The 12,618-nt window shown below is 38.7% G+C and overlaps 2 protein-coding genes across 15 annotated transcripts in view; one reads left to right on the top strand and one right to left on the bottom strand.

Moving 5' to 3' along the window:
- Positions 1-10,552, top strand: part of fid (fire dancer) — a 28,388-nt gene extending 17,836 nt beyond the window's left edge. For 6 of the 14 annotated variants that reach the window (XM_046631422.2, XM_046631411.2, XM_046631417.2 and 3 more), the window contains 8 exons: positions 3,490-3,712; positions 3,857-3,960; positions 4,042-4,233; positions 4,331-4,476; positions 4,577-4,703; positions 4,806-5,255; positions 5,424-6,855; positions 6,937-10,552. In XM_046631422.2, the coding sequence (XP_046487378.1) occupies positions 3,544-3,712; positions 3,857-3,960; positions 4,042-4,233; positions 4,331-4,476; positions 4,577-4,703; positions 4,806-5,255; positions 5,424-6,855; positions 6,937-8,444 (4,128 nt within the window). In that variant the 5' untranslated portion in view covers positions 3,490-3,543 and the 3' untranslated portion in view covers positions 8,445-10,552. Of the gene's footprint in view, positions 1-3,201; positions 3,322-3,457; positions 3,713-3,856; positions 3,961-4,041; positions 4,234-4,330; positions 4,477-4,576; positions 4,704-4,805; positions 5,256-5,423; positions 6,856-6,936 lie in introns of all 14 variants that reach the window. The other 8 variants (XM_069137012.1, XM_046631413.2, XM_046631423.2 and 5 more) reach the window with 6 other exon arrangements.
- Vps2 (vacuolar protein sorting 2) lies at positions 10,388-12,608 on the bottom strand. The gene is made up of 5 exons (XM_046631446.2): positions 12,393-12,608; positions 11,951-12,124; positions 11,710-11,885; positions 11,476-11,610; positions 10,388-11,324 (listed from the first exon to the last, which is right to left on the bottom strand). Exons 2-5 carry the CDS (start codon positions 12,116-12,118, stop codon positions 11,099-11,101), a joined length of 705 nt encoding a protein of 234 aa, XP_046487402.1. The 5' UTR covers positions 12,119-12,124; positions 12,393-12,608; the 3' UTR covers positions 10,388-11,098.
- Between the last annotated feature and the right edge of the window lie 10 nt (positions 12,609-12,618).

Raw genomic sequence — 12,618 nt, forward strand, 5'->3', positions numbered from 1 at the left:
CTGGAGACTTGACATCTCATGTTGTAAACTATGTTAAACTAGTCCATGGAAACTGGAGGTTCGGCCTGAAAGCAATATCGAGTAAATTCATCGCGCAGTCGCTGGCTGCTTTCGCTGTCTGCGGAGAGATGACGAGCCCTTTGATGCGTGCACAACCGCCCTTCTTCAAAGTGCACCACGTACCGACCCGCAGTTGCAGTGGGCCGAGTATCATCAGCCATGTTCGCCACTCTGAGGCACGCGACATCAAATTTGCATTACCGTATCGGTGCTGCTTCTTCGACGCGTCGGATTAACCATCGAGCTTGTTGGACTTTCGCACTTGCATTTTGATTCCACGACACTGACGATCTTATTTATTGCATCAGTGTCATTTGTTGCGTGCGTTTCCGCCCACCATTCGTGGATATATTCTTCTTTCTTACAATTGTCGTCTACATATTCTTATGTCACACACCCATGGACAAGGACGTGGTTGATCTCATCATTTTTCTCGATGTTTGCCGGCTCTACTTACAAGCCAAAAAGAGGGCCAGGAACTTAGGAACCCTCTGGGCTATCCTCACTTTTATTCGCACCGAAAATCCCGTCTCCTTTTTACGATGGTGCCAAGCCTACAACGTCCCTTACTTGATGTACCGCAAAATTCATCTTGCGAGACGACGGCTCGAAGATACTGAAAGAAATACCCTGAACCTTACGAATCTTCTTCGAATTTTACAACGATTGTTTTACTGCCGGTGTCTCCAACCTCCCGTAGTATCTAGTTGGGAGTTTGATTAGCCCTTTGTGGCTGCTGCCTGCCGCTTTCAATCAACTAACGAATTGGGTAAGAAGAGAAAGAATTAATATGATTGTAAAAATAAACCTCATACTTGCATTCCGATGATTGCTTCAACTATTGGTAAATTGTTTTTAACCATTGAAACGGGTGAGTATTCATTCCTGCTCTTCTTGCTTCTTGGCCAGTCTGTTCAGCAGTTTTGAATTTTACCTGCGTCTGTTTTTTCGCGGTATGACTAATCGGCGTATCATTTATTTTACCGTTCTTCGTGACTCCGTTTTATGGCGAATGCAACGCATGCAATTGAGTGAAGTGTTTCATGGAATATCACCGTAGTTCTACGACGTTGAAGTCAGCAAGATTCGTGTATAGAGGAGTATATTAGTATTCGTGTATATTCAATGAGTCGTGTTAATTTTATTTACATGTATTCGAAAAATAACTCAATACCAAGAAAAAGCTCGAAACTGTGCTGAAAAAAAAAATATATCGTAAAGAAGAGAAAATCGTCCGCTGTTCAAACAAGTCAATTAACGGTCAGGTTTCTCCCATTCTCCATAACCAGTACAGGTATTATAAGTTTACAGAAATTCTCGAACTTGATGTAACGCGTATAATCGTCTACGTACGTACACACCGCGCAGTAAGCGAGAATTTTTATTTTTGTGAATAAAATTGTACACGCTACGTCGGGATTACTTTACTTGACAAAGAATGAATAGAGCCATTATACAATTCATTCGTATAACGGCGGCTTGCATGATTCACCTGAATAATAATTAAACACTTTTAGAGTTGGTCATAAAACTGCAGGCTTGGTTGTCCAAAAAATAATTCGAGTGTCTGTAACCTGTAGAAAACTAAAATATGGAGTTTGTGAAAGTGCACAGCTTAGATCCAATTACTAGAATTTTATCTCGCCAATATGGAGAATTTCTTGAAATTTCTATGCTTACAACACAGTCCCGGTTAAGTGAGAATATGTAGCTGTGTCGTAATAAGTTTTCAAATAATAATAAAATCTGTTGAACGTCTGCGTTATTGTTATGTTTTGATTAAAAAATATTTGGATCAATGCACGTTATCTGCTCGGAGAGGTACGTACAACAGACTCCATATACTTTATCTGATCATTTCTATTCGGGTCACTCAACCGCGCCATGTCAATGATCATTGTCTCTTGCGGAGATGGTATAATTAGCGACAACGTTCAGCCAAGCTTACGAAAATTCTGTGTTCAAGACTTTATTCGATATCCGGTATCATTCGAAGTTAACATTCGAAGAATAACGACCATTTGTTGATCCTCGCATATAATACCATATTGTATTACATCTTGACGATGTTTAAGTTAGTAACATTGGTGAAAAATATCACTATTATCTTAATTCTAGAATGATCTTTAAGTAACTAGGATTTCGAATACGAATTACGAGTGTATTTTGTTTTATTACGGTTTTGCCTGAATTTGGGACAATTCCAAAATGGCGAAGTAACGGTTTTTTTTCAGCATGAATCGTCACTATAACGTTACTTACTTCAGTATATCATACATCTTCTCCAGACGTGCAAAAATTATAGAACAACCATCCACTGCGAGCGAGAAGTGACAATTAAGAAACGAACGGACCTTGCGTAATATCCGCGACTCGCCAGAGCTGACGGCCTTTTATTCCGTGCACAGCAACCCAGTTCCGGGACCGGATCGCCTTAATCTCGATGAGTTACTTACGTTAAAGGCATACCTATAGGTATACATTTGGTGGGCTACAGCGTAGCGCAGTACTATGGAAAGTATAATCTCCAAATTTTTGCCACCCATAATGTATGGACTTATTCGAGGAGATTAACCAAAACAGTCGAAGAGAATGGAGAAATTGTTATCTGATTTTTTAACAAAGAACATTTCTGTCAAAAATCATCCGGCGCTCACGATTACGCCTCGGCGACTTGATCTACGATACGTTCTTATGAGGTGGCACTGCCTGCTTATCCATTATATTATACCACATATACATACAGTTATTAATGTACTACGGTTATACATTATGGTATTGTTCATTTATTCCGCAAACAATATACCATTTGTTTGGGTCAGACCATAGCCACACGGGGCCTTGAAACTTTACTTTTCAAATTGCCGACAGGTAAGCAAGCCCCTCTGCGAGGAGTACACGTTCAGTCTGCCAGATTTGCCGTTAATTGCGCAACGATTTTTTTTTTTTTTACACACTTGCTCGGATATCGCCACTCGCGTGTTGCGTGATGCCCTGGAGACTGTCGAGTAAATCCGGAACTTATTGTCAGTTCGTTGACCCCTAATTATTATTTCTTCGCATCTTCCACCACCTTCGATGGCATGGAAATCAATTAATTGACTCTAAGATGATTTGTACTTTGGGCTGAACGATGGACAGTGAACTAGAAGATAACGTTCCGGGTGAATTTATAATACTTTACTCACCCTTCAACCAATCGACTCCTAGGACTTCCAAATTTGAGATAGAATACTCAGGGTTAGAAGATGTTAGAGGCTGGTGTGTATAAACATTAATTAACAGACGTTTTTTCACGGGCTCAATTACTGACACAATTTTCATGACTACTTCGGTCCACTTATTAAAAATATCTATGTACTAATGATCAAATGTGTCTGCGGACATATCATTACAGGCAGAAGAAAATATTGCCTAATTCTGTTACAGCAGTAATGCTAAGAGTGTGGATGTGGGTAAGAAACCGTCATCTTAACGAGAGGGATGTCTGAAAGTGACGGAGAGCAGACAGCTAGGTCTGTGGCCTTGGAGCAAGCATATGTCCACGAAGTGTACGAGCAATGCGCCGAGAAGACTGCCCAGAGTCGACACTGGCCTCGTATATATCAGTTTCTTGAAGAGCTTGAGCCTGGGGCCCTTGTATGTGACGTTGGTGAGTAAAGACAAGACGTCTTTCCCGGTATTCTTGGAATTTCTAGCATCAGAACTGAGAAGGACCATGTCTACCACTCTCCCGCCATCCTTATGCAAATGGAGTTGCCTGCCGATTATAATATCCCATAAATTATTGTCTCAGGTTGTGGCAACGGGAAGTATTTGAGCGTCAATCAGAGTATATTCAAAGTTGGGGCAGACAGGTGCAAACATCTGACGGACATTGCACGAGAAAAAGAAAATGAGGTATGCTGTGCAGTACTGGAGTATAGCGGCATAACCAGAGTTATGAAATTGCACGTATTATATTTTGAATTCAAATTCCAGGTCTTGATTTGTGACAATCTGTCGTTACCTTTTCGCGATGACAGCTTTGATGCAGTTTTATCCATTGCTGTTGTTCATCATTTTGCGACAACTGAGCGGCGAATTCACGCGCTTAAGGAATTGGCAAGAGTATTGCGAATTGGAGGACGGTTGGTAATATCTGTCTGGGCTATGGAACAGCGACACAGAAAGGTGAATTGAGAACTATATAACTTTCAATTAGGCTGTAAAGTGACATTTTTCGTTGGAAGTCTTGACACATTTTACAATGTAATTTTTATCTTACCAGTTCGAGTCTCAAGATGTGTTGATTCCGTGGCCCAAAGCCTACTGTCTTAGCTCGTTTTCGAATGGAGCTACATATTCGGGAATTCCATATGCCGATGAAATACAACACAACCAGATAGCCCCAAAGGATTTTCTAACATCCAAGAGGTACTTGTTACCGCTTACCACACTGAATGTTTTCAAACTACGATGAAATCCCATCTGATATGTGAACTGTAAAAATACTTGGAAGTGTAATCATTTTCAGAAATAGTCGAAAAAAGTATGGAACCAAAAGTTACTGGATTGATCCAGTGCTAAGCCCATCTCCCTCAACCAGCAGTCTCTCTAGTCCAAATGAAACATGCTACAGTTTTGTGCGCAGAGCCTTACAGGTGAGTCATTGCTCATTCTATTTCTGACAAACAGAATTTTACGCACAATAACGTTTTGGCACTTGTTTTCATCGAAGCTAATCACTGACGTTTGATATTCAGAAATTGGCAGGAGGTAAGCGCAACTGCCCTGGAAGTCGTCCTTGGTTTTTGGAGACTTGGAGCCAAAGCGGAGGAAAAGTAAAACGGCACATGCAACAGGAATATGATAGCGGGGATGTGGACGATTTGCCAATAGAATTGCGCCGACTTGAGGACTTGAATGCAACGCTCAACAAATATCCTGACACCCTGAGTGTCAAGTCAAAAAGCCTTGGTGATATTCTGGAAATACAGCGACTCAACCTAGTGAGATCACGTTCTAGTATACCTGGTCTCTGCTCTACGTTAACATCTGATTCGTTCTTAAATGAAACGGCCGAAACTCCACCCCTTACCAATGCAAAGCCTAAGCTTGTGAAGCAAAAGTCTCATTTCATAGAAGATGTATGTGTAGAAATTTCTGAAAACACTGCCATTCAAGAACTCATTAAGGACCTTCCAGATTTTCAGGTGAATTTTCTTTCAGATCAGATATGCCAATATTATTATATTGTTGATTTATCATTTTTTTCGTGGCATTGATACCTCGTCCTCTAGCCTGCAAACCTTTATCATTGGTAATAATAAATTGTTCTGCAACGAAGGCTGCTTCTAACTCAATCTTGCTTCTCATTTCAGACTGTACAAAGGTTCCCTCTAAAACGTGGAAATGTACAGAAACAGAGCTCTCTGAACGAGGAGTTGATGTCTATTGATCGACTGAAGGAAAAGGAAAAAGTGCGAAGGAACATAATGAAGCAAGCTTCGCTAAACGAGGAGATAATATGTAACCGAAAAGCATTCGAAGCATTCAAGGATTCACTTTATTCTACGAATGCTACAAAACGATTCCAACTGTTGAAAAGTGGCCTTACAAATAGAATAAAACAGTCAACCACGAATATAGAAAAGGTGTCTGGTATGTCAATTAAAAACGGATTTGTCAAAATGCTCCAAGGTTGGACATCTGCTGAAAACGAAGATGAAACAAGCTGCAGTACGATGATGCCCTGTGAGCCGGTGTCGTCGAAATTGAAACCCGCAGAGAAAGTTACGACGACAATAAAAAAAGATGCGGAAATAGTCGAGAGACGATTATCGCGTGAAGATGGATCAGATTCATCCAAGGACAGTAGTTTGCAAAGTGACACTAGTGTTGATTCGGAAGACAGTTTTGCTTCGGTTATTTACGTGCCAAAACACGACTTGTCATCCATTATTGATGCAATCTCAGCAACTCCTGGTTGTCAGTTAAGCGCTATGTCTGCTCCGCCTTCACCACGAGTGAAACACCCTCCTGATTTAATGGGACCAAGATTGAAACTGATTCCGATATCACCGCTGCTTAAACAATTTCCTGCCACCAGCAAGTCGTTACCACCGACAAGCCCACCTGGACTATCTCCTCGTACGCTAAACTCAATACCACCTAGGAAATTTTTTAGCGCTTTTTCTAGTAGTCATCAAACTTCTATATTTGATAAACTGATTTCTGCTGATGAGACCGACTTCAATTCTAGCAATCAACAGAAAATTACCGATTCTCAAAGTTCGGAGCTACTTGATCCACCCAGTGTTTGTACGGATTCTACAATAGAAAAACACAGCCCTACAAAGCAATTATCACCGACTCAAGTAGAGAACGAGCCAATGTCGCAAGCAACAAACACTGAGAATGTCGTATCATTGGACGAAGCCCCTCTGGTCCCAGTACCCGAGGAAGTCTCGATGCCACGAGCTAAGATGATAACTGAGAAATCCAGTACAGAATCTATCAACGAGGAAGAAAGTCGTAAATCGAGATTGAATCAAATAAAGGAACTCCTCAAACAAAAACCAGGCTTTGCGACTAGATGTGCCAAGCCGTCGTTCCCATTGGTCCGACGTGCCTCAGCGGCTGCTCCTGGTCGCTTAGAAACAGTTACTAGGCCTTTGCCGAGACTCTTGTCTTTAGAACTATTCAATCCGGAAACAGATGATTTGGATAGCGACTCAAGTGGGGTATCGTCCCCTGAATCCGTCGGTTCTGTAATCAGCGTGATATCAGACGAGCGTTTCACGACAGTTAAAGGTATAGTGAAATTTTGTCAAGTCTTAATGTCGTAGGTTTATTTAAAGTCTATTAATGAGCAATGCTTTGGTTAATTTTCAGATAACGTTAAATTGGATGGCAATGGACAAGAGATGTCGCAAAATCCAAACGAAAGGCGCCCATCTTTGGTGGTAAGGCATTCCGAATTTAGTCATTTAGATAACAACAGCGCGTACGAATTATTGACACCCAGAAGCCTAAGTGAATCGTCGACGGAAGTGTCATTAGCATCGTCGCAATCAATTAGACTTTTGGAAGCAGCAGCCATCGTTGCCAGTTCTCTTGAGGATGCTGTGGAAACAGCAATCCAAGTGAAACCGCACAGTGACATGTACTCATCAAAAGCACAAAAATATACAACTTTGGATGATTCATTGAAGTTTCCAAATTCGTGGAGAAGTGATGGTGCCTCGCCCTCGGAGCTACAAGAGTTATTGGATGACTCAAAACCGAATTCTTTTTTGCCGGAGACAAAGACATGGGACGAAGAATGCCGACAACAGTTGATCGACTTTACGGAAAAATTGAATGAAAACCTCATCCATGACATTGATAAATATTGCCAAAAAACTGAACTGGAATTCAGCCAGGATTCAAAACCGAAACGGATCGACTTGGATGTGTGTGTGGCGAACTTGGAACCTAAAGTCGTTAATTCTTTTATAATCGACTCGTATATACCTCGATACAAACAGCTGTCAGGCAACGAAAAATTGGCAACTTGTAAATATAGCGAACTAGTAGACACCAATGCCTGGTTAAATAAATGTACAAACGGTATGGAGATTTCAAAAACTGACAATAAGCCAAGCGATAATTTGCTTGGGCTAGAATGCTCAAACGCAGACATAAGTAGTAAAAGTGTAATTAATAATGTACTCATTGAGAGAGGAAATGCCGAGGATATCATGGATTTTGTTTTGGTTTCAAATAATGGAGAATATACCGTTCGAGAGAAGAATGAAATTAAAGATTCATGCACGGGACAAGGTGTGCCTGAAATACAGTCCCAGGGTAGCGCTACGAGATTTATCGAAGAAATTGAAGAAAAGGCACGTCTAAGATTCGGAAATTCGATCGAGTCAAGCGACATCGGAGATTCCATAGAAAACACTACCAGTCTTAGCGATTTCAGTCAAACCGAATCATTTCGAGAATCCGTAGCAATGGAAAAAACTCACAATGGTAGTTCAGCATCTCTCGGATCTTGTAATACCGAGTGTAAAAGTAAAAATGCCAAGAGCAAACTTCAGTCCGAAGGACGTTCAGCTTCGGAAGAGATTAACTCCCGTCCTCCGATGGTTAGGCAACAGGCGTCTGTTAATTCTGAATGTATATTATCTGCAACTAGCAATGGAACTTTAACAGGTTCATCTTCGCAAGAGTCATTGCCATCTGATCATGGAGGCGGAGCCATAACGTATCACCAGTACTATCATGTTTTCAGAGAAGGAGAGTTGGACCAACTAATTAATAAATATGTTGAAAATTTACATATTATTTCGTCCTACTACGACCACGCGAGTTGGTGCATAGTTGCAGAGAAAGTGCAAGTCTGGACTATATGACTCACCGCTACTTGCCAATATCAAATTTCCAATTTTATATATTTTCCTGCTTTTTTAAGCTGTTCTTCTCATAATAATTACCTATTACAATGGCTTGTAAATATGTAAAATATAATGTTTCTGAACTAAGCGCACAGGCTGGTAGATAATTTGTATAGTAAATAACACTTTTAGTTATAGATATTTATATTATTTAAATGCTTGATCAATGTTGAATTTTTTTTTTTTTCTTGTACGTTAACAAATATCGAAACGCCGATATTCTTTGCGCGTCATTAATTTATTATGTATTTCACCCTTCATTATTTCGAACTGATATTAGCAACGTGATAGAAACATACCTTCGAAAAGTTCTTGCCTGCTAATTGAAATAAACGGAATATAATCTGAGGAATCAGGTGCAGTAAGTGAAAAACGAACAATTTTTGAATTATTCATAATGCAGAAATGACCTTCAGTTCTTGTTTCGATATTTTTACAGTATATTTTTTTGCAGAATGAAAGACTCGTGTTCCATGGTAATGCAGTACATACTGTAAGCAGAACTTATAGAACGAACGCCTAAATAATGTTATAAGAATGCTACGAGTCTTGTTGTCTACATTCGATTGTTGACTTCTATTTGAAGAGCTCTAAACTACATAAGAACATAAGTAAAAAAAAAACCGTTTCACCCTGTAAATAAATATCCCTGTTCAAGAACTTAGACAATTTGTGAGATTAATCTATTAATGTTGTTTTACGTAAGCATCCGTCTAGCAATTGTCCGAATATACGAACTCCATCAAATTTACAAAAATCACTAACAATGATAATTAAATTTAAAAAAATATATCCATTAAAAATAGTAATAATAATAATATTGATAAAAAGTGGAAATGCTACTACTGTTAAAACACAATATCACGGTTTGTTGTACTCAATCTAGATCTCGCTACATAAAAATAACAAAACAATATGATCGTATGTTTGTGAGATTTTCATAATTAATTCTCTGTACTGTCAATGATTTCACAATAATGCAAAAATTGTATAACTGATCATCTTTCATAATGTCTTACCTGCTTTGTTCCTTATCATGAAAATCTAATCTCACTGAGAAATCACACGAAGTAGACAGACGAAATCGGATATTGTTCAAAATGAAAAGTAGATCTACATAGATTGATCAATCGATGTGATTTCAGATACAGTGTGCTCAGCGGAATACCTTTTGTGTGATTACCATTTTCTTTTAAATGACACTGAATCAGTTGCAGTATTAAGCCTCGGGTGATATCGATAAGCTAACTTGCACAACATTGTCATCTATCAAATACTTCAGACGAATTGGCTTGTGTTTGAATACAAATGGTTTGGCATTCAATCTGTATTTATTTAGTTCTTGAGCTTCATAGGGTAGGATGCCATCATAACAGGGCAGAAATGGTAACTTCTTTTGCGGCAAGGAACATGCTAATCCAAGGAGGATCTTCATCTCGTAAACCCATAAGGTTTCAAAAAAATAATTCCTTGTCTTCCAAAGGTTAAATAAGTGAATACAGTAATGAACTTTGTGTTACTTCTCTATCTTAATTATTTATTAATTTTTTTTTCACTTAATTTAATAATAAAACACTATGTGAAAACGCAGAATTAACAAACTAATATTATTTTATGTTCTAGCTATAACCAAACTGATGTGGAAATTGTTCTTTTGCACATTTCACTAACGAACACAAAAGTATTCGTACAGTATAATACACATGTCATACTTTTGTAATCAAAGTATTGATTTAAAAAATGTTAATAATTGTACAGATTTCAACAGTGTGCAATTTATTTTTCTCAAAACGCCTGATGAACTGAAATGGCACACATGGTATCTCATCGATAACAGTAGCATTGCGAGTAGTGGAATGCGTAGTCATACTACTTCATTAGCAAATTTAAAAGTTCTCGAATTATTTAAGTTCAGGTTGCGTTGTCTTATTAACGCAAAGGCATTTTATTTAATTATTTAGACAGTATAAATAATGATAAACATCAATGTAGGTACATACATGTGCATATTTTTTATGGTAATCTTGATATCAGTGAACAGGAGAGTAAAAAGTGAAGGCTGCTTTTTACAATGAGAAAAAAAATGTACTGACGGAGCTTATTCTTATGTTTTTCCTGATTTTAGAAAAATACGAAAATAAAAGTCTTAAATATTTTTCACATTAAATACACGAAACGAATTTTAACGTTTCATTCAACTTTCAGTATGGTTAATATGAAATGGTGTTTAATGTTTCTTTTACTGTAGCATATTGAAGTAACCAATTTCAGAGTTGTTTTAGCTCGAGTTCAAGAATTTGAAACGATTTCTAGTACTGTGGCCACTGGCCTCGAGTCACGAGAATCTTCAGTCTATCTTAATAAGCAGTTGGTACTTTAAGTATAGTAATGTTTTATGCGACTGTGAAACCAATAAGCTGCGTCAATTATCATTAATGCGTATAAAAAACAAAAACATGTTCCCGACATGCAGAAGACCAAATACGGATATAATTTGCGTCGGCTGCGTGAAGATCTTCATAGGTTCCAGCTAGCTCTTGATTTATCACAATATGTTAAGCAATTTCTGTACAGTATTTATAGATTTATAATAATTGGTATGAATGTGGAGTTTATTCACGACGTAAGTTTTCGAGCCTTGCTTGCAAGTCTGCGTCCGCATCATTGACATTACCAGCTCCGTCTGAACCGCCTGCGGTTCCGCCACCTCCAACTGCTGTTGCAATAGGTTGTTTATTTCCTGTCACACTCAAAGATCCGGATGCTTGAGGTAAACCAGACAATTGGTCCGTCAATTGCAGGCCAAGTTCATCCAGGACTTGGGAGACAACAGCGTCGCTAGATGAGTATGCAAGACAAATATTAGAGCTCTAACCATTTAATAAGGGATTAAAATTGGTAAATGGAATGAAACCACAGGATACCTCAAGAAGAGTACTTGCATAGGACAAAGATATGCGTTTTCGTCTGATTAATTGTTAATGATTACCTTTCTTCTTCATCTCCTTCATCTTCCATTGCATCGTCGATGGCATCATTCATGATTTCTTCCTTCATGTCCATTATTTCGGACTGCTTCTCAAATTCTTGTAAGATCTTTTGGATTTGTGGTAAATTCAGTTGTCTGGAACCAAGAAAAGGCAATGATGACGATTCACTCCCGAACAAGAGTTTAGCCCCTATAATTTTTTTTCTAATTGAATAAGATAAGCAGTAAACTTACTTATTCATACTCTGCATTGCTTTGGTTACACCCTTCATAGCTTGCGCCATGGTATTCTGAGAACGTAGTGTTTGTATTTTCAATGAAACAGCCTGAATATTAGCTTTCATTAGCATAAACTTCTTAACGTATCTTCTTGTTCTCACAAGATCCTTAGCCATTATTTTAACAGCTTCCTATAATATATAGGGACAAATTAGTACACTTTCATTACTGTCATTATATGATAGTGCAAACTTGCCATTTGTCCCTCTTTGGCGAGTTTTTTAATGTCGGCAATAATCTTCTTCTCCTGTTGCTCCATGCGCATTTTTTCCCTATCCAAGTCTCGCATCGCCTTGTTTAGAGCTCTTTGATTCTTTCGGAGCATCTCCTCAGGAGTAACACGTTTTCCAAATAGCCACTCCATTTTTTCCTAAGGAATATGAACGATTTGAGGTAAAATATTTTTGTTGTTATGAACAAAACCATGCCTATACAGTCGCTGACATGACATGACTTATGACTCATTCTATGCATTAGCGTGTTCTGTGTACTTCAGTGCTCAGTATCCTCAAGACGTTCTAAAAATCTGTAATTGGTATTTTTTTGCAATAGGAACGGCAGCAGCAACACAGTAAAGTTGTCAGTAACTAAAGAATAGTTATTTTAACGTAGCAGTAGGCAAAATATTTGTAACTTACTTTTCTCGCACGATGACAGCCTTTTTCATACGTTAATCAGAAAATCACAGCTGATTCTCTGTATTCCACCTGTATTCACTGCTGTGAGTAGAACTATGCGAAGCTAAACTAGATCCACCTAGCGGGGTTTGAACCAAGCAAATTAAGTTCCTAATTTGCGGGGATTACTCTATGGTTCAGTGCTCCACGGAGACTGCCACAAGGAGCATCGACTGATATGGGTGAA

The sequence above is a fragment of the Neodiprion pinetum genome, chromosome 6 (assembly GCF_021155775.2).
Source record: "Neodiprion pinetum isolate iyNeoPine1 chromosome 6, iyNeoPine1.2, whole genome shotgun sequence".
Classification (NCBI taxonomy): domain Eukaryota; kingdom Metazoa; phylum Arthropoda; class Insecta; order Hymenoptera; family Diprionidae; genus Neodiprion; species Neodiprion pinetum.